This window comes from Herpailurus yagouaroundi, unplaced genomic scaffold, assembly GCF_014898765.1.
Source record: "Herpailurus yagouaroundi ecotype Mexico unplaced genomic scaffold, PumYag 77, whole genome shotgun sequence".
Taxonomy (NCBI): domain Eukaryota; kingdom Metazoa; phylum Chordata; class Mammalia; order Carnivora; family Felidae; genus Herpailurus; species Herpailurus yagouaroundi.
In genome coordinates this window covers 80,582,474-80,601,687 of record NW_024412388.1, presented here as the reverse complement: position 1 = coordinate 80,601,687, position 19,214 = coordinate 80,582,474, and the positions used below count along the sequence as shown (strand labels likewise).

General features: G+C 43.7%; 1 protein-coding gene and 1 long non-coding RNA gene across 5 annotated transcripts in view; one reads left to right on the top strand and one right to left on the bottom strand.

The window, feature by feature from the left end:
- Positions 1 to 19,214, top strand: part of ABCA4 (ATP binding cassette subfamily A member 4) — a 133,810-nt gene that overhangs the window by 21,606 nt on the left and 92,990 nt on the right. For 3 of the 4 annotated variants that reach the window (XM_040471025.1, XM_040471024.1, XM_040471023.1), the window contains exons 6-10: positions 707 to 904; positions 14,163 to 14,252; positions 16,583 to 16,823; positions 17,834 to 17,973; positions 18,613 to 18,729. In XM_040471025.1, the coding sequence (XP_040326959.1) occupies positions 707 to 904; positions 14,163 to 14,252; positions 16,583 to 16,823; positions 17,834 to 17,973; positions 18,613 to 18,729 (786 nt within the window). Of the gene's footprint in view, positions 1 to 706; positions 905 to 4,827; positions 5,052 to 14,162; positions 14,253 to 16,582; positions 16,824 to 17,833; positions 17,974 to 18,612; positions 18,730 to 19,214 lie in introns of those variants that run through there. The other variant, XM_040471026.1, reaches the window with a different exon arrangement.
- LOC121027501 (uncharacterized) lies at positions 230 to 1,156 on the bottom strand. Its single transcript, XR_005788764.1, has 2 exons — positions 930 to 1,156; positions 230 to 443 (listed from the first exon to the last, which is right to left on the bottom strand). It is a non-coding gene; the product is annotated as an uncharacterized LOC121027501 (long non-coding RNA).

Below are 19,214 nucleotides of genomic sequence, written 5' to 3'. Positions count from 1 at the left end.
ATTTTTATTTGCTAAATCTATTGAGAAAGGAGAGAGGGGGTTGGTCTCTTGCCATCACTCCGAATGCATCCTAGCCACTCCCACTCCTCAGCTTCAGGGGTCCTGATGGTACCTTAGCATCATGCTAAGAACAGATCTCTCACATTTTAAGTGGCTCTCTGATAAAATGAGGCCTGGGAGCATACAGTTTCCTGTGGCTGCTGTAACAAACCACCACAAACTTAGTGGCTTAAGACAACACAAATTTATTATGTTCTTGTTCTACAGGTCAGAAGTCTGAAAGCCAAGGTGTTGGCACGGTTTCATTTCTTACTGGGGAATCTAGAGGGAAATCCATTTCCAGTTTCCAACATTCCTTGGCTGGTGGGCTCCCCAGGAGTGACTAGTCAAGTCTTTCTCATATCACATTATTTTGACATTGTGTCTTCTACCTCCTTCTTCCACTAGGTTTAAAACAAAAACAAAAACAAAACAAAACAAAACAAAAAACCCTTGTGATTCCATTGGGTCCACCCAGATAATCCAAAATAATCTCCTGGTCTTAAAGTCAGCTAATCAGCAAGCCTTAATTCCACCTGCAATTCTAATTCCCCTTACCCTACAACACAATGTATATACAGGTTCTGTCTGTTAGGACATGGACACCATTGGGGTGGCTAGTATTTTCCTACAGGGAAGTTTCCAATTTTGCTTCTCTTGCCTGCAGTTTGCTCATGGAGTCCCAGACCTGACACTGAAGGACATCGCCTGCAGCGAGGCCCTCCTGGAGCGCTTCTTAATCTTTAGCCAGCGCCGTGGGGCACAGACTGTGCGTGATGCCATGTGCTCCCTCTCCCAGGGCACCCTCCAGTGGGTGGAAGACACTCTGTATGCCAACGTGGACTTCTTCAAGCTCTTCCGTGTGGTAAGGGAGGCATTTAGCGGCTTACCTCGTGGAAGGTAATTCCTGGGTGCAGTGGAGCCTGTCACAGGTCATCAGGGACTCACAGATTGACAGTCAGGAGGGCTTGAGCCTGGCGTTCACAGTTCTTAAGGAAACTCCAGGCTCCAAAGACCTAAGGAATCTTGACTGATAATATATCTAGAGCAGTTGCCCAGGCACCCAGGAGTCACTGTTGGGTTCACCATTAGTTTTGTGGTTATGAGAGAACCATGGCGGATGGGTGGGTGGGGGAAAAGTTACAGAGAGGGAGGGAGGCAAACCATAAGAGACTCCTAGATACTGAGAACAAGCTGGGGGTTGATGGGGGGTGGGGGAGAGGGGAAAGTGGGTGATGGGCATTGAGGAGGTCACCTGTTGGGATGAGCACTGGGTATTGTATGGAAACCAATCTGACAATAAATTATATTTAATAAAAAAATAAAAAAAGTTATGTGGTTATGTAGTTACGTGGCTAGGTTCACCCTTAGTTATGGGGCAGGTCTGAGTCCACTCCAAATGTGGGACAAATCCTCTCTACCACCTCTAGCAGTGGTGGAAAGGAGAAGGCCTGGTTTGACTCCCTGCCCTACCATTTCATAGGATAGCTGACCTTTACTGGCCCCATTACTCATGTATAAAACAAATATAATACTGTATAGAATGTTAAGAAGGGAGACATGGAAAAATAAATGTAATGCATTTAATAAATTTCAACAAATGAGAGCTTCACACTCTGGGTCTGCTCTTGACCACAAAGGTTGCCTTTTCTGGGTAGAAAAGAGTAACAGAAAACTTCATAGTCTCAAAAATTTGGAAAGCCCTCAATTAGCTCAAACCTGTGTTCTAGAACTGCATCCCAGACACACTTCTTGGGACTTGATAATACCTCCTCTTTTGCTAGGAGGATGAGAGGGAATTTTAAAAAGGAGGTGAAGAGCAGCAGTTCTCACACTTCAGAGTGTATGAAAATCATCAGGGCAGCTGGTAAAAGATGCAAGTTCCAAATTGCCATCCCCAGAGACTGATGCAGGAGATCTGGGCTGGGCCCAGAACCTGCCCTGTTACCTTAAGGGATTCCAGTGGACATCATTGTAGGCCATGCTTTAAGAAACACTCAAAATTAGAATCCTTCAGAGAAGATGACATATATAATAATATAATAACTATATACAGTTATACATATAATTATATATAGTTATATATAACTTAATATAACTTAATAATTATATATAGTTATATATAATAACTACATATATAGCTCATATATGTAAATGTTTCTAGGATCCAATTGTGTTTTTTCTTGTGCCTGCATTTAAAAAAATTTTTTTTCAATTTTTGCTTATTTTTGAGAGACAGAGAGAGACAGAGCATGAGCAGGGAAGGGGCAGAGAGAGAGGGAGACACAGAATCTGAAGCAAGCTCCAGGCTCTGAGCCATCAGCACAGAGCCTGATGTGGGACTCAAACTCGTGAACGGTGAGATCATGACCTGAGCCAAAGTCAGACACTTAACGGACTGAGCCACCCAGGTGCCCCTCTTGTGCCTGCATTTTAATTTCTGAAACTGTGTTGTAGGAATACGTCAATCATGAGAACTTCGTTGAGGAATTTGCGTTTTGCCTTTTTATGGTTGCTCTCTCAAGTCTGAGAAAATCCACTCTCAGCTCGTCTTAAAAAGCAAGCTGAAAGCTTTTAAAAATAAAACAAAATAAAACAAGACCCCTCCATTTCTGGCAGAGTTTATACTTCATTCCTTTCGAAGTGTGACTCTCCCTTAGAATGTTACTCTACAATGTTCCCAGCTCATCTCATCGGGTGGGTCTCCAGAGTGGTAAGAGGGGTCGGTACTTATGGATGCCATCACCACTGAGAGCCCAGGACCCCAGAAAGCTCTCTTGGCTCCCCATGGTGCAGGGAGAATTAAAGGCATGTGGTTCAAACTTCTCTGTCCAAAATTCCAAAGGGAGTCAATTTTAGACTCATTCCTTGGTTTGCTTTTAGAATCAGAAGAGGAAGTAAGGTGATAAAGATCCCTTATTCTGGACAGCTGAACACCAGCACAGCTAGGGACTAGTACCTGTGTTTGCAGAGGTGTTAAAGGGCCCTGGGCACCCAGGATCGTGCAATCCTCTGGTCACTAGAAAAAAGACAGGGTTATGCATCTCTTTTTGAAGTACCTTGGCTTCTGGAATAGGCAAATGTACCTTTAGGGCATGACCACCAATACTGGGAAAACAGCTTGTAGCAGGATAAAGGGGGACCTAGGCAAAAATTTCCATTAGGGACTGGAACCAAACTCAGGTCACTGGCTTCAGAACGACCAGAAAGTCTTTCCTTCTGTAAGTGCTAGAGTTCAGAAACCAGAGGAGAACTCTGGCTGGTCGTCCTCACTGACCTGAGACCTGTCCTGCGTGGTTGCTCACAACCTCTGTACATGTGTTCATGCACTCAAACCTGACCGGGTGCCTTCAAGGGGCTAGGCACTGTGCTGAGGCCAAGTCTCCAGCCGTGAGCCTTGAGCCATGAGCCCTCCCACCCTCACTGAGCTCTCAGCCTGAGATAAGCAAAAAGGTGTTAGAAAAACTAACACTGACAACATTTGGTCACTGTAGCAGTGGTTCCCAGCCTGGCTGCACATTGAACCACCTGGGGAACTTTTAAAAATTACCAATGCCTGGCTCCCACTCCCAGTGGGCCTTAGTGTTTTTAAAAGCTTCCCAGATCATTTCAATATCCAGCTGGGTTGAGAATCACTGACCTAGAACATAGGAGTTTGATTCCCAGGTTGAGAATCACTGACCTAGAACATAGGAGTTTGATTTACAGTCTCAGTTTCTGTAGATGAAGCATAATAATAGTATCCCAAATGCCACTAAGGCTTCAAAGCGCTTTCATTTGATCACCCATAAGACCAGGGTGCTGTGGACCCCATCCTCCCTGCCATTCTTTTAACAAAGACAGTTCATAGCCCCAGAGACCCCCTGGAGGAAAAAAAAAACTCAGCAGGAAGTGGGTACCCAAGACGACCCCCTACCAGCATTCTTCTTGCTCCTGCTCCTCTCTGTGGGGAAAGACGAGACCAAGACAGGACGCATGGAGTGCAAGCAAAGAAGACAAACACCCTGTCTGGTGCCCTTGAAATGTGCTTCTTCATTTGAAAAATGGATAGAGTGGCTAAACATTAAAAAATAATAATAACTAATAAGGAAACCCAAAAGAGATTGCAGGCATGAACACCAGAGTTTTGCTTTTACTGCTCCTGTACCTATCCTCTCAGTGTTTTCAGAAAAACAACCCTGAGGCAGCAGAGAAAGGCTCAGGGAAGACCCTCAGACCCTCTGAGACGGCCATCAGGGAAGCAGGGGCTGCTCCGAGGCCAAGGGTGGGGGCCCCTCCGGGACTAGGCTGTTGTTGCGGCTGGTTGGCGGGCAGCCACGCTTGGCTGCAGCACGGGGGAATGCTGCACCTTCTGTTCTCCTGGGCTGTTTCTCACACGCATGTCCACCAGTGTGCAAGTAAGGTTTTATTAAATGCCAAGTTAGTGCTCATTAACAAAGAAAGAGGGGCACTGTCAGCAAGCCGGTGTGACAATCCCCGCCCCCGTGGTGTAAGGTGCAGGGGCGTGCGTTGGTGGGTGGGCGTGCAACCTCCAGACCCGGAGGTTCAGCTGAGGGAATCCGGGAGGAGGGTTTGGCCGTTAGCACCAACTGGGGCCAGCTGTGTTTTCCCTCGGCCCCTTGGAGATCAGAAGCCAGTGTTCTCATCCTCAAATAATCCCAACACGGTATCCGCGGCCTGACTCCCACCCCGCCCGTCCCTATACGTACAGTCACGCACACCAAGCGCACGTGCCTGCCGGGGCGTGCGCACAGGTAGGCACGCGCACGCGCGCCGCACGCCCAGGGACCTGGGTGGACTGTCAGGTGGCGGGATTTTTCTCTGAGGAGATTTAGGCCCTCCTGGTTTCAGCGGGGCGGAGATAGCTTGAAAGAGCTTGGCTTCACCTGCGGTCTTCTCGGGCTTGATGCCCCTAGCTGGAAAACCAGCAGCTCAGGCCTGGGCCCACGGTATCTGTATCAAGTAGCGTGCGCGCCAACGCTACCTGAAACGTTGCACACCTCGTAAAAATGGTATGTCAGTTTCGGGTGAGGGGTTGGGACGTTTCCCATCAGATTTGGCCCAAGGCTTGCATGCCCCTCCTCCTCCTTCTCCTCCCTCTAAGGTCCTTCCTGTTTTCTCTCCGACTCTGCTGCACAGCTTTGAAATCTTGCTGAGAAGCAAATCTGTCCCTTCTGCTTTGAATGTTTATTTGTGGAAGTTCGGCAGGGGAACGGAGGCTGTGCCAAGACCTGCCACACTGCTGGGAAATCTGAATTTCCCTCCCTTCCCCCTTCTCAATGGATGTTGATGGAGGAAGTTTGGCCTCACAGGCATTTTGGCCCCCGGTTTTCCCCTTTGCAATCGCTTTCAGTGTGGCACAGTTCAGTTTTCCTTACTTGCCCTCAGCCACTATTCTGTCACAGTTTTTACTTTCCTGACTTCATTTCACCTATATCTCTTTCACTGTGGGGTGGCTGAACACTGATTGGAACGCGGAAGGACCCGGTCTTGGGGGGCTGACCGTATGCGCCTTTCAATGTCTTGCTTTGTTCTTGGCTCTGCTCCCTAACTTGCTGAATCGTGGGGAATAAATGTGGGTGGACTGCCCCATGTGAGGTGGCCATGGTTTCTGTTCTCTGGGGTCTTTCATTGCAGTTTGTTAAATTCAACTTAGCGCATTTCAATTTTCAGATAATGGTGCCGTGTCACAATTCTCTGGAAAAGCCCCAGTCTCCAGGAATTTATAATGAGGTTCCGTTAATGACTTAACCTCATGATTTCCTCTCCCTCCCGATTCTGAATCTTTGGACTGACAACTTTCTCCCACTTCTGTGTGAGTTTTGGGAGGGAGGGAGAGAAAGGAGTGATACCCAGTGCCAGCAGCATGGGCGAGGGGCAGCAGCTGTTGGATGAAAATAAAATGATGTCAGAAATTAGGGTTTTTGCTTTTTTGAAAATTATAAAGCTCACAGCAAGTATATTTGGTTTATAGCATTAGTATTTGTTCTGCCTGCATCTGTAAAACCATGTATCTATTACAATCAAAATCTCTACTGGGTGAATGGATTTCGGTAAAGAAATAAAGAGGAAATAGGAAAGAGAAACATTAATGTACATTAAATGTGCATCTGGCCAATGGGCTTGATTGTTACTGGTCTACTTAGATTTCTTGTGGGCCCCAGGCATACAGGAGGCCAGAGTGTGTTTTCATGATACATGAGATGTTATTTTCATCAATTTAAAAGGAAAAAAATACTGAGAGGTCAAAATGAAAATCAGACACAAGAGGACCCCTGCGAAAGTTGCTCTTCTGATAACAGGTCCTGGGTCCTGGCCTTTGCTTAGCAGATACAGATTGAGCACCAATGTATTAGGGATCAGGTTCTCTCCAGGGTAAACTGGTTTTGAGAAGGATTTTGGCCTCTGATAGTTCTTAACCTTTTTATGAATTAGGACTACCTTTGAGAATCTGATAACAGCTCTAAACCTTTTCCCTAAAGAAATAGAAGTTCACGTAGACACACAGGGTAGGAGTTCATGGAGTCTGTGAAGCCAGGCCCTAGGTTAAGAACTTTTGCATTAAAATTTCTTTCTTACCTATTGTTAGTATATGTCCTTCCCTCAAGTGTCTCATAGTCACAGATTCTTCCTTAACTCTCCGTATGAAGTAATCAGCTTCTCCCCTGAGCATGGGACGCAGTAGTGAGAGGACCAGAGGCTGGGCAGCCTGCTGGAGCACACACCGATCTGGGGGTCAGGACACTGGGTCTGGGCTCTGGGTTGGCCCCTAACTTGCTGTCATTTAAGTGACGGTTGGCTTACTTGCTACACTTGCTCCCCATTTGTAGAATCAAGATAATAAGACCTATGCTAGTTGTCTAATGTGATAGTGAAATTCACATTAGAGACGAGATGGAAAAGCACTTTGAAACAAAGCATTTTTGCTCTTACCAAAGCAAGAATGCAGCCACTTTGCAGAGGCCCCGTTGCTCCCTTGTCATTGCTATACTCCCAGAAATGTTCTGCTCAAACACTTAGGTAGGACATTCTCCTTTCTCAGACCCCTCAGACTAGCAAGAGTCTGTCTCACACACTGACCTTTCAACTGCCCTTAGATTCCAAACTCAGTTTTGCTTTCATCAGCCACAAATATCAGGACTGAAGTCACAGCAGAGGAAAAAAGGCCTAGTTTCTTTGGAGCCAAGCAAAGTCCCGTCACTTGTCTGTTCACATACTCCAGAGCCCACCCTCTCATTCAGATGCTCTGTCCCTTCCAGTCTTGGGAGACAGCATGTCTCTGTGACCTCTCCTGGTAGAGACAGTTTGGCATTTCCCCCAACCCTGAGTGATTTAGTCTGAATTCTCCACTCATGACGCATTTCCTGGTACTCAGGGTGTCCCCTCCTGGTTGCCCCCTCACCACTGAAGCCTGCTTCCTCTCTTTTCATCTGATGCTTAACAACTGTCAGGTTGCAACAAACATACTTCAAATCCACATTCTCCCAGTTGCCCAGCAACAACTTCCCTCCTGGATAAATCTGGATTTCCTGTAGCAGCAGCCCAGGACTGAACACAGCAAGCCTGTACTGTCTATCCACAGCTTCGTCTGCTTTTCACCTCTGTCTGGGTGCTTTCAAAACAGCAGTTCATCCTTCACTCCAGAACCTTCCACCAGCTCCCAAAGGCCATGTCATCCCTGTAAATACACTTTTAACCTGAGGCTACCTATTTACCCTTGTGTTAGATAGATCCTCAGCTTAGAAATAATACTGTTTTCCAGATGGTCTTTTTTGAATCGGAGAAAGTAAAACAAACAAAAATCTCAACTCACAAAAACATTCTTTTGTGTGTCGGCAGAGTGGTATCTGTTTGATTAATCTATTGGGTCTAAAGCATCAGCAAATATTGCTCAAACAAGATTTTTTTTTAGTAGCTAATCTGCTTTATTCTTCCTTAGCAAAAAATAATATGTAGTCCCAAAGGACAGACATATTTCTTATCCCTTGAGAACCCAAACAGAAACCTAGTATAGAGTCTTTTTGGCTGCCAGCTAGGTCCTTTTATCCATTTCTTGAATACAGATCAAGGCCCAGGGATCCCCTTCCCCCGCTCCCAGACCAACCACACACACATGATGGGAAATGATAGGGACATACCCTTTCCATAGCCCTGTTTATATATCCAGTCTTTCTAAGGAGGCCTAATCAGACCTTGAACTTGGGTTGACAGCGTTGAGCCCGGTTGTGACATGGAAGGGTTACTTGGTATTTGGGAAATTAAGAGAATGTGTTGGCATAGGAAGCAGTGGGGTGCGTGTGTGATTGAGAGACAGAGAGGGAGGATACTTGCCATTTTGGTCTCTGACCTTTCTTCCAGAAATGTTTTTACATTTCCATTCAAATAAACTTATAGTCTCTTCCGGTTCTTTTGGCAGGAACAATCCATGTGAATTTGAATAGATAATGGGGGAGGAAACCAAAGGAAGAGGAGATCCCTGGGAAAGTTATTTTATAATTTATGGCAACATCAGTCAGACAGTTGGTGACTAGATATGCATGGAGAGTTCTCTAGAGGGGGCAGGCACTGTTCTGAGAGGTAAATGGTAAAAGATGTGAATATGAGACCCCCATCATTTACCATCTCCACTGGAAAGAGCTAGGACAAGAATTGCAGATATGGTATAAGCACATTACTGGAACTTAGTAAATATATGAATAATGAATATTACTATTAGCAAGATCGAAAAAGAGAATATTAACTAGATATAAAAATGCATCTCAAGCTGTGTTCCTCCTGTCTCCTCTCCCCCAAATTCCTGGTCTTGTTCTTATCTGGCTATGTCTCTAGTCACTCTCTTCACATTCCTCCCTCCACCTGGAATTCCTGGCCCTCCCTTTCCATCCACAAACACTGTCCTCACCCTCAGGATCATCATCTTGTCTTCTTTCGAACAGTAACCTTTGCCGTCCCCAGGTGGAACTGACCACTCCTTTCCTGTAAGTCACCATTATATCTGTAGAGACATACCTCATGGAACCTAAAACCTCAATATACTGTCTTTTCCCCACTAGATTATAGTTAATTTACTCATTAATTACTATAAAATATTTGTTGAGCATCTGTTGTGCACCATGCCCTGAAGATACAAAATTAAAGCCTATCTTTATGCTTACTATGCTTTATGTTTACAGTAGAGTGGAGAAACAGACACATTTCAAATAATAGTAAACCAATATAAAACTGATAAATGAATGCCCTGAGAATTCTACTAGCAGCTAGGAGGAGCACCTAATTCATGGGGAAGGAAGGCTGAAAGAGCATGGTAGAGAGGGAAGTAAGACTTTCTGGAGAAGTCAAGGTGGTTTCAGATGAGTTGACAGTGGCCACTAGGAGTGGTGGTGAGAATGGGGTGGAATGGGATGGATTGGCCATTTTATTTATGAGGCTCTGAAGTGATAGGTGTAGCTTTGCAGAGGCCTACAAGAATGTTTGAGACTTGAAAATAAAAAAATTATGGCTCTGAAATACAAAGAAAAAGCTTTAAAACTGAAATTAATAAGCATTACATTGAATGTTTAAGGAAGATAATATTATTCAAGTTTAGTTAAATTTAGTATTCATAAAATTTAAAATTCAAAAGCTTGTTTGTAGTCCAACTTTACAAACATTCCTAAGTATTTGCAATGAATGCTAAGAAATCATATTGGATCATTCGTTAAGTGAGCTACCCAAAGCTAAATAATTTCAAAAGCAAAATTAAGGGCCTTCAAAAGTGTATATGTAGAAATCTATCTATATTGATATGTAGATATGACAGAGACACAGGTGCTTTTCACCTGTGTGTTGGTTGAATTTGATGCAGGATGGAGTTTTAAGAGCAGACTATGCCTAGAACCTATGGAGGTAAAAGAGAGGGGATGGAGAAAAGATGTCCACTTATGTAAAACACAGCCTCCAATCATCCTCAGCACACAGTCAAATGAGGAAAATAGACAACAAACTCACAAAGAAGGGGAAGTAATTAAAAACAGTTGGAGCTGGTGACTTACTGATGTCCAATCTCTTCGGACACATGAATGTGACAGTTCTTTATTTTCCACGCTCTGGGTTCCTAGCCCCTTTTGGGTTCCTTCTCATTACCTAGGACCTGGTTGCTTTATTTCTCTGCACTTAGGACTCTAGTCCTTGACTCCAGCTTCCTCCCATACCAGTTTTTCATATGTCCCTTGGCTACCCTCTTTGCAATCTGAGGGCTTATCCTGCCCCACACTCAGACTGAATACCAGTTCCTAGGTCTCTAGGCTGAGGATTTTGACAATGGAATGGGAATGGGTATGGATCAGTGATGACTTTTAGGCTTTTAGCTTTGGTAGCAGGGCAGAAGTTGGTGCCACCAGCTGAAGAAGTGTGCACAAGAGCAGAAGCTGGTCTGGGGATGGTGATGTGATTAGTTTAGGATGAGTTGGATCTGGGCAAAGGTCCAGCAGATGGTTGGGGGTAGAGGTTGGGAGTAGAAGTCATCAACAAAAAGGTAGCAGATTAAATGATGAGGGGAATGAAACTATCCAGAGAGAGTATGCAAAGTGAGAGGAGTGAGGCCACAGAGGCCTTCAGGAACCTCAGCACTGAAGAGAAGGTGGAGGCAGAAGAGCTCATGGGAAAAATCAGAGAAAAATCAGAGCAAACCAGAGAAGAGCAGTGTCACAGACATTGAGGAATGAAAAGGACATGATTAAAAGTGTTGAGAGAAGCAGAGAGGTCTGAAAACACAAGAATCAAAACTATTAGACGTAAAAACTAGAAAGAAACTGGGGATTTAGCTAGAATGTTATAGCATCTTGGTTGGATGGTGAGGATGGAGGACAGAAGTATTGGTGATGAATTGATGTCACTGAACATGGACTACTTTTCCAAGAAATTTGGGAATAGAGAGTGGAGGAAGGCAGTTAGACTGTAGCTACCAGGGAATAAGGCATCAGAGGAAGTTCTGTCACATGTGAGGATCTTGAGCACATATATGTGAGAATAGTGAAAGGAAAGCTGAAGATACATCAGTGAGATTCTTGAAGGTAAACTTAATTAAAGGGAGAACTTTGTTTTGATCATTGCAATCCCCGCCCCCCCCCAGCACCTGGCACATAGCAGACAGTCTATTCCTATTTGTCAAATGTGTAGTTATGTCACTTAGAAACTGTAACAGAATGCTGAAAAAAACAGTGGGTTTCATATTCTTTCCAAAGCAGGGTCCTGCAGTAGGTCATTCAGGAGTGATGTGGAGGCTCCACAAATTTTCCCAAGAACCCAGGCTCCTCTTCCATCTGCCACTCATCCCTAGCATGTGCTTGTCATCTGGTGATCTTGAGATGTCTGCTCTACCTCTCTCAGCACATCAGTGTTCCAAGCAGTGTTCCAGTGTTCCTCCTTCAAATGGCGTTCCCCAGAAGCCCCACTTCGTGACTTTTCCTGACACCATATTGGTCCAGTTTTGTCACATGATCACCCCATATACAAGGGAGGCTGGGCAATGTAGTTTTTTTAAGCTAGGCATTATCACCATTAGCAAAATCAGATAGACCTACATATTAGGAAATGTAGAAAGAAGTCCAGCTCTATGGAAGAGAAGCAAGAGAGAAGGCTAGAGGGGGAGCCATGTACCAGTTCATGAGAGGCCATGTGTGTATAGCACTGATACTGACTCTTTCTCCTGGAGGCAGTAGGGAGCTATATAAGATCTTTGAGCAGGAGAGGTGACATGGTTGGATTGGCCTGTTAAGTAACTCAGGTTACAGTTTGGGGAATGCATTGGAAGGAAGGAATCTAGAAGTTAGGGTCCATCAGGAAGGCTATTCTGATGAAGTGTTCTGGGAGAGAGGCATGGAGAGCATGGGCAAAGGCAGTCCTAGTGAGGAAGAGAAAAAGGATAGGAGGGAGTATTTATTTAGTATTCATTTATTCAGCTATTTACTTATTTTTGCTTATAAATAGCCTCTATTTTTAAAACTTTCTATTACAGAAATAAGTACAAAAGTTGACTAATATCATGAACTCCCATTTATCTGTCACACAGCTTCAACTATTTTCAACATTTGGCTGTTATTATAATCTGTTCCTCACTTTTTTTCCCCGATATCTTTTTTTTTTTTATTCTGAGAGAGAGAGAGAGAGAGAGAGAGAGAGAAAGAAAGAAGGCACAGAAGGGGCAGAGAGAGAGAGAGAGAGAATCCCAAGCAGGTTTCACACCGACAGCACAGAGCCCCATGCAGGGCTTGAACCCATGAACCATGAGATGATGACCTGAGCCGAAATCAAGAGTTGGACACTCAACCACCTGAAGCACCCAGGAGCCCCTCCCTGAAATCTTTTAAAGCAAATCACAGGCAACATATCATTTCACCCTTAGATACTTCCGTATGTATCTCTAACAGATGAAAACTTACTTGTTTTAACAAAACCACAATTCTGTGATCATACCCAACAAAACAATAATTCCTTAATATTATCTAATACCCAATCATGTTCACTTTCCCTCTGATTGTTGCAGTTGGTTTATTAGGTTCAGAATCAAAATAAGGTGCACACATGACATTTTATTGCTGTATATCTTAGAGATCTCCTTTCATCTCTAATAGATCTTATTGGATGTACTTAGGAGGTGAATCAACAGGAGTTGGTGATAACTTGCCACTGGCATACATTTTTACCTGCTGGTTTCCTCACTGCCTACTGTTCTCAGCCCCACCCTCCCATGGAATGAAAACAGGAATTACAGTGCTTTGCCCAGCGTATGCTGAAACTATTTTCAAGGAGTTTGAAAAGAAGTCCTGGCAAGACCAATGGCTAGGCTCAGTGTGAAGGTTAAGGAGAGAAGATGCTTCTCAGTGGTGTAGTTTCAGTGGTGGCTTTGCTGCTACTTCCTCTGGTAAATTGTTCTCCTGTCTGCTTTGTAGCTCTCAGAACAAAACCTTTCATTTTCCAGCTAGAAAATGAGCTAGAAATGCTGGTGTTCCATGAGTGTGCCTATATTTATTCTCCAGTATCCAGGTCAGAGAGAATGCGAGGGCCCCTGCACCTACAGCAGGGAGAAGGGAGGGCAGGACCACTGCTTGAAATGGGAGGCTAGACTGCTCACACCCTAATTCCACCTGCTTCTCAGCTATGCCGTGGCTGGATCAGCCCACCCATCATTTAGGAGAACCACTTTGGCACATAAAAAGCTGAGGCTTGTGGCTTGTGGTCCACAGATATTTGAGTCAGATATTACACATTGATTTTGTTAAAAATGCAAAGCCCCTGCAGACCTACTCAAGATGCACTTTGAAAACCACCATCCTAAAACTTAGAATTCATTCCTAAAAGACACAGGATCAGTGGTTCAATCAGTTCTGAAACTATAAAGAATGAAGCCATTCACTCAGGACTAGAACTTGGTTCCAGGAAAATGAATTTTTCAAATTGGGCTCAGGTTTGGAGCCAGCAAATTTGTGGGCTTCCACATTCCCCATATAAATGGAAAGTGGTGAATAGTTTTGTGTTGTCACATGGGCCTGGGATCACCAGAACACCGCCATCAACTAGATAATCTGCAAGGAAACTTTTCAAAGCTACAGCAGCAGCTTTAAAAGCAGGATGACATAACTAGCCAAATCTCCCATATAAGAAAATAGTGTTGAACAGAGGAAGAGTCACAGCCTACTCGAAAGGCCACAAAGGGAGCAGAGACGTGAACAGTGCGGAAGCCTGAGAGTATCTGCAGAGCCCAAGGTACACAGATGGGTACCTCTGCGCACAGCCTTCCCTTACGGTCCAGCAGCTGTGCTGTTTTCCTTCCTCCAGGAGGCCTGTTTGATGTTGCTAAACCAGCAATCAGAATCGCTTTGGCATATTTAATGTCACGGTAAAACTATTTGTGATTGGCTAGCTCAGCGGCATCACTCGGAATTGATTTTTCTCAATTAGGTAAAACAAGTTTGCTTTTGAAAGTAATTTAGCAGAAGTGGTCCTGTGATGAAAAAAAGGGAGGAAATGTTTTTCAAGCATACAGGAGATCGGATAGCACCCATGTGTATACGTATAACCTATACATATATATGTATATACACCTACTATAAACTTTTTATATATTTTTTTCCTATCAATCATAGCTTCCCACACTCCTGGACAGCAGTTCTCCAGGTATCAATCTGAGATCCTGGGGAAGAATATTATCTGTTATGTCATCAAGAATTCAAGAGGTAAGTAGCCTGATGATACTAATGATAATTTTATTATATCTTTCCACCATTTTACCACACTTACTATATCAAACAACTTAATTTTACCTTAGATCTGTTCAAGGAGAAGTACTGTTTGAACTTTCCATCTAGTAATTTCAAAGCACCTGTTCATATCCTAAATTATCTGTGCTCCTAGGTTGGAGGTAAAAAGAAGGGAACCATGGTTCTGATTTCACACCTAGGAAGAAATGGCACCTTGTCTTGTGTGGCAGATTATCAGTGGATTTGCATTGAATCTAATTCCTTCCAGTATTGATGTGGTTCATCCTCTTATGCTTTTACAATTCACCTAAAATCTGTACTGCTAATAGCAACAACATATACTTACAGAGTGCTTACAGGCACTATTTTAAAGTGTCTTAAATATATTGGCTCGTTCCATCATAAAATAATTTACATTTTTGTGAAAGAAGTGCATGTTTTAATTAACATCTGTTTGCCCAAGCCTTTTCCATATAGGAATTGATTCTCCACTCAATAGATGAAAACTACTGGGGGCATAATAATGAAGAGACAAGTATGATCACTACCCTGTGAAACATGCAATCTAATGGGGAAGAGCAACGTAAAATAAACGTTACCTTCAAGTGTGATTATGAAAGGGAGGCAAAAGCTGAAGTATGATTTTCGCCAAACATTTCTGCCCTCCAGTATTTCTCAGCTGACTTGGGCTTAGCCAACCTGGAAAATTGCATTGCGGAATCTGTCTGCATAAAACTAAGTTCATCCTGAGCAGGGTGTGAGTGCTGCTATGAGGGAAAGTTAGAGAAAGGTCCATTGTACTGATGGCCACCTGTTCTAGTGGGAGTCTCTGACATTCTTTTCTTCATAAGCATTTAAAAAATTCTTAGCAGTATAACAGGGTAGAAAATGGTAGAGAATGTGAAAAAAGTTCCCAAAACATATCAACACTCCTCATTCCGTGTGGGAGTCCCAGAAGTCTTCTTGCCTGTCTAGATAGCAAGTGTAAGCATTTCTGAACTGGGTTGCAGCAGATGGCTCAGTTTATATTAACTGATACTAGACCATTTGACCCCAGAACAGCCCCTTCATCTCCAAGTGCTTTGATTAAATGAGCAACATAATAATGATAATAACCTCTTTCAAGACTTATCATAAGACTTACTGTTGTCGAAGCAATTTGAGATTCCAACTTTATTATTGAAGCCTAGACTGTGATTATAGGCATGACTCACAGTGTGGATTCTACACAGCACTCAACACTTTCAGAGGGCAAGTGTTGGCATGTGGACAAAGACAGGGATGGCAGGTAAACATCACTTACTGAAGTAGGGGGAACTGTTTTAAGTCTCCTGTGATTTGAATCCTAATGTTTTCTTTTTTTTTTTTTAATTCCCAAGTGCCTTTGGAAATTAGTAGTAAGTGTGTTTGGGGAATAAAAACAGCATTGTTTTTATTTTGTATTTTCCCCTAAACCAAAGCCAGGTGGCATATGGAACCTGAGACTCTGACCACTCTGGCAACCCTCAACTTAGTTCTTAGCATTACAGATCTACCTTCAGAGGATGAGTCCAGCAAGGACCACAGGTACCCACAAGGAGAGGAGAAGACCACCAGCCTGTTCTTAGTCTGGTGCAGAATTTACAACGTGTTTTTCCAAGAATGGAGACTTTGTTCTATATTTGCTTGCATCTTAAGTCACACACACACACACACACACACACACACACACACAGACACACACACACACACACACACACACACACAGAAACTACAAACTACACATTTCAGGGAAATAGAAGAATTCACCTTTGATAAAATTAAGCTAATAAGAAGGTAATTTTCCAAATATAAGAAACTAAATTCTAAACTACTTAGCCAAAGAAATTTGCTGTGATCTTGCTTTTTTAGGACGGAACCATTCCTTTATCATTTCATTTCCATTATTTTCCAGTATCCCCATCTTGAGGGGTAACAGAATCCAAGAACTGGCTTGTAAAGAAATATTCTCTACATTTATCCAAGGACATATTACCAAGGAATTCAGATAAAGGGTACTGGAAAAAAGAAGTGATAGGAAAATACATTGGAATTCACTCTTTGATTTTCTTTGAGCCTCATCCTAGTTTCCTTTTAGGCCCTGAGTAGATGGAAGAAGGTTTTTATTTCACAGCTAGAGTAAGAATTGCTGAGAATATGTATGTTTTCTTTTCAATATGAAAGTTAAACGCATATGTGGAGGTCTCCCCAAACTTTGCAGGTCTGGCATCACAGTGATGATGATTCTAACTGCCTTAAAATAACCCGAAGCATTTGCTTTGCCTTAGTTCGTTCATCAGCCGAGTGTTCAAGACTTGCTGTGGGTGACCAGGCCTCTCATGCAGGCTGGGGGTCCAGAGACCTTCACACAGCTGATGAGCATCCTGTCTGACCTCTTGTGTGGCTATCCAGAGGGAGGAGGCTCTCGAGTGTTCTCCTTCAACTGGTATGAAGACAATAACTATAAGGCCTTCCTAGGGATTGACTCCACAAGGAAAGATCCTGTCTATTCTTATGACAAAAGAACAAGTAAGTTTTCTGAGTCATGTGTATGTAAAATGGCATCTGATGTTGGTTAAGCTGATGGTTTAACACTTCCAGGGAACCCCAGTCCTGGGGTTAAGTTGGTTTTGTTAAGGGGCCCCAGGCAAAGAATCTTCTTCCAGAAAGTCCATTTCCCCTTGGAGGAAAGGGGCAATGCTCATAAAAACATTTTGGATATGAGCCAGGGAAAAAACTGAGACCCACTTGGAAGGGGAACAGAGGGGACATTTTCCACTGATCTGACTGAACTAGGGTTAAGTTCTGAAGAAGGGAAGAAAGATAAATGAGGAGGCAACCCAGAGTTACAAGCAAAGCTCGGGTCAGAAGGGCCCTGGCAAGTAAACACGGCTGCAGGATGTTTTTACAAACACAGTGCAGTGAAATTCTGTGTGTGCAGTACTGAGTTACGTTTCAAATGGCAGGTCCCTGGCAAGCCATCTTTCCCGTCTTTTATTATTTTGGGAGGGGGAGGCTTCTGTGGGGTACGGGAGGGTGGAGTGGGGAAGAAATACAACCGGGTGACCTTTTAGTTAAAAATTGAAAAGAGGCAGCAAGGCACGCACCAGAAGTAGCTGTGCCCTAAGATAGCCCACACGACAAATTAAGCAGCTATGTGGAGGGAAATTATTGAGACTAGAGCTGAGATTCCAAGGGGAGGCTTTGTTTGGCTTCTTGTCCCTTGCATGTGAGAATGGCATCTGTTCCTTGCTATAATCCCAGGCAGGCTTCTCAGCCTCCTTTTAAAGCAGAATAAACCACAGGGCAAACCCCATCCTTTGTTTCTCTGATGAGGCCCTTATTGAGATGCACTGTGGCATTTTGTTACTTACTAATGATGAGCTTGTTATTGGTGGGGTACAGCCTATTAATTTAGGTTATTTGTCAAATCCTCCAGCATAGAGTTGAATGAGACATGTGATTTGAACACACTAATGACTATGTTTAGCTCTCAGCAACTGGAGTTTTTTTAAAATCTGTCCCTTCTCTCCTGGCAGCGACCTTTTGTAATGCATTGATCCAGAGCCTGGAGTCAAACCCTCTCACCAAAATAGCCTGGAGGGCAGCAAAACCTTTGCTGATGGGAAAAATCCTCTTTACTCCAGATTCTCCTGCAGCTCGCAGAATACTGCAGAATGTAAGGTCCCAGCTGGTCTTGCCCTTTCTACCTTGGACCTCCCAGAAGAATGAGAGAGTGAGGAAGAGCATGCGCGCCTGTGTACATGCACACAGGCAAATGCACACAGGCACTCAAGTACTCATATTCCTCTGGTAGCTAGCCTTATGTTTGTTTTTTGCTTAGTGGAGTCTTGGGTTCCTCCCCCATCCACAATCATCATTGGAATGCTTTGTGCCAGAGTCACTGGCTGGGTCCTCCCTTCTCTATAAAACCTACAATGAGGTTTTCTTCCCCAGAGCCTGAATTTTATCTAATGGAAGGGCTCACTGTTCTCTGAACCCTGGCTACCCAGGAACAAAGGGAAGAAGGGAGGAAGAGCATTTCCTCCGAGGGAGTCCAAATCTAGCTTTAATGAGGTTCTGAGACGATAGCATCATCAATATTACATGTATCTCTGAGGTATTAAGAAACAGATTCTGTCATTGTGGAGGCTGGGAAGTAGCATATTTTTTCTGGGAAATATCAGTAGACTGAGAAAATAAAGACGCTTCCTTGAAATCCTTTCTCAAACACTAAGGGTTTGTGACAGGAGCAGGGAAAGTAGAATAAAAAGTTCTCTCTCACTTTTTTCCTCTCTGTTCTTGTCTCTGGTTTTAGGCCAACTCAACTTTTGAGGAGCTGGAGCGCCTTAGGAAGTTGGTCAAAGCTTGGGAAGAAGTAGGCCCCCAGATCTGGTACTTCTTTGACAAGAGCACACAGATGACCATGATTAGAGTACGTGTGGCAGGGGGAGGGGAGGAGAAGGGCCAAGAAAGTTCCATAAATTTCCTTTTCTCAGTAAGGGTTGATCTACTGGAGTCGGATCGAAATATAACAAGCATGGGCCAAAGGCACTAGTTCTGGAGTCACTGACTTTGGGTGGGAAATGTTTCTTAAAATCTGAGGGAAATGGTGCAGACTCCCACAATATCAGTGGCTTCCTGAAGTTTCTTGCTTTTATAGATTCACTTGAGGGCCTCAGATTCAAAGGATCATCTCCCCAAGGGGCCAGCTCTGTAACTGCAAAGGTGGTTGTGTATGTCTGTCTGCTGTCGTTACCAACTTTGCAAAGCCAGGAGACCAGAGTCTTCTATAGCAGGGATAATTAAAAGAGAACAACAGCAACAAGAGTCTTCTATAGCAGGGATAATTAAAAGAGAACAACAGCAACAACAACAACAACAAAAAAAACAACAACAACAAAAAGAAAGCTTCCAATA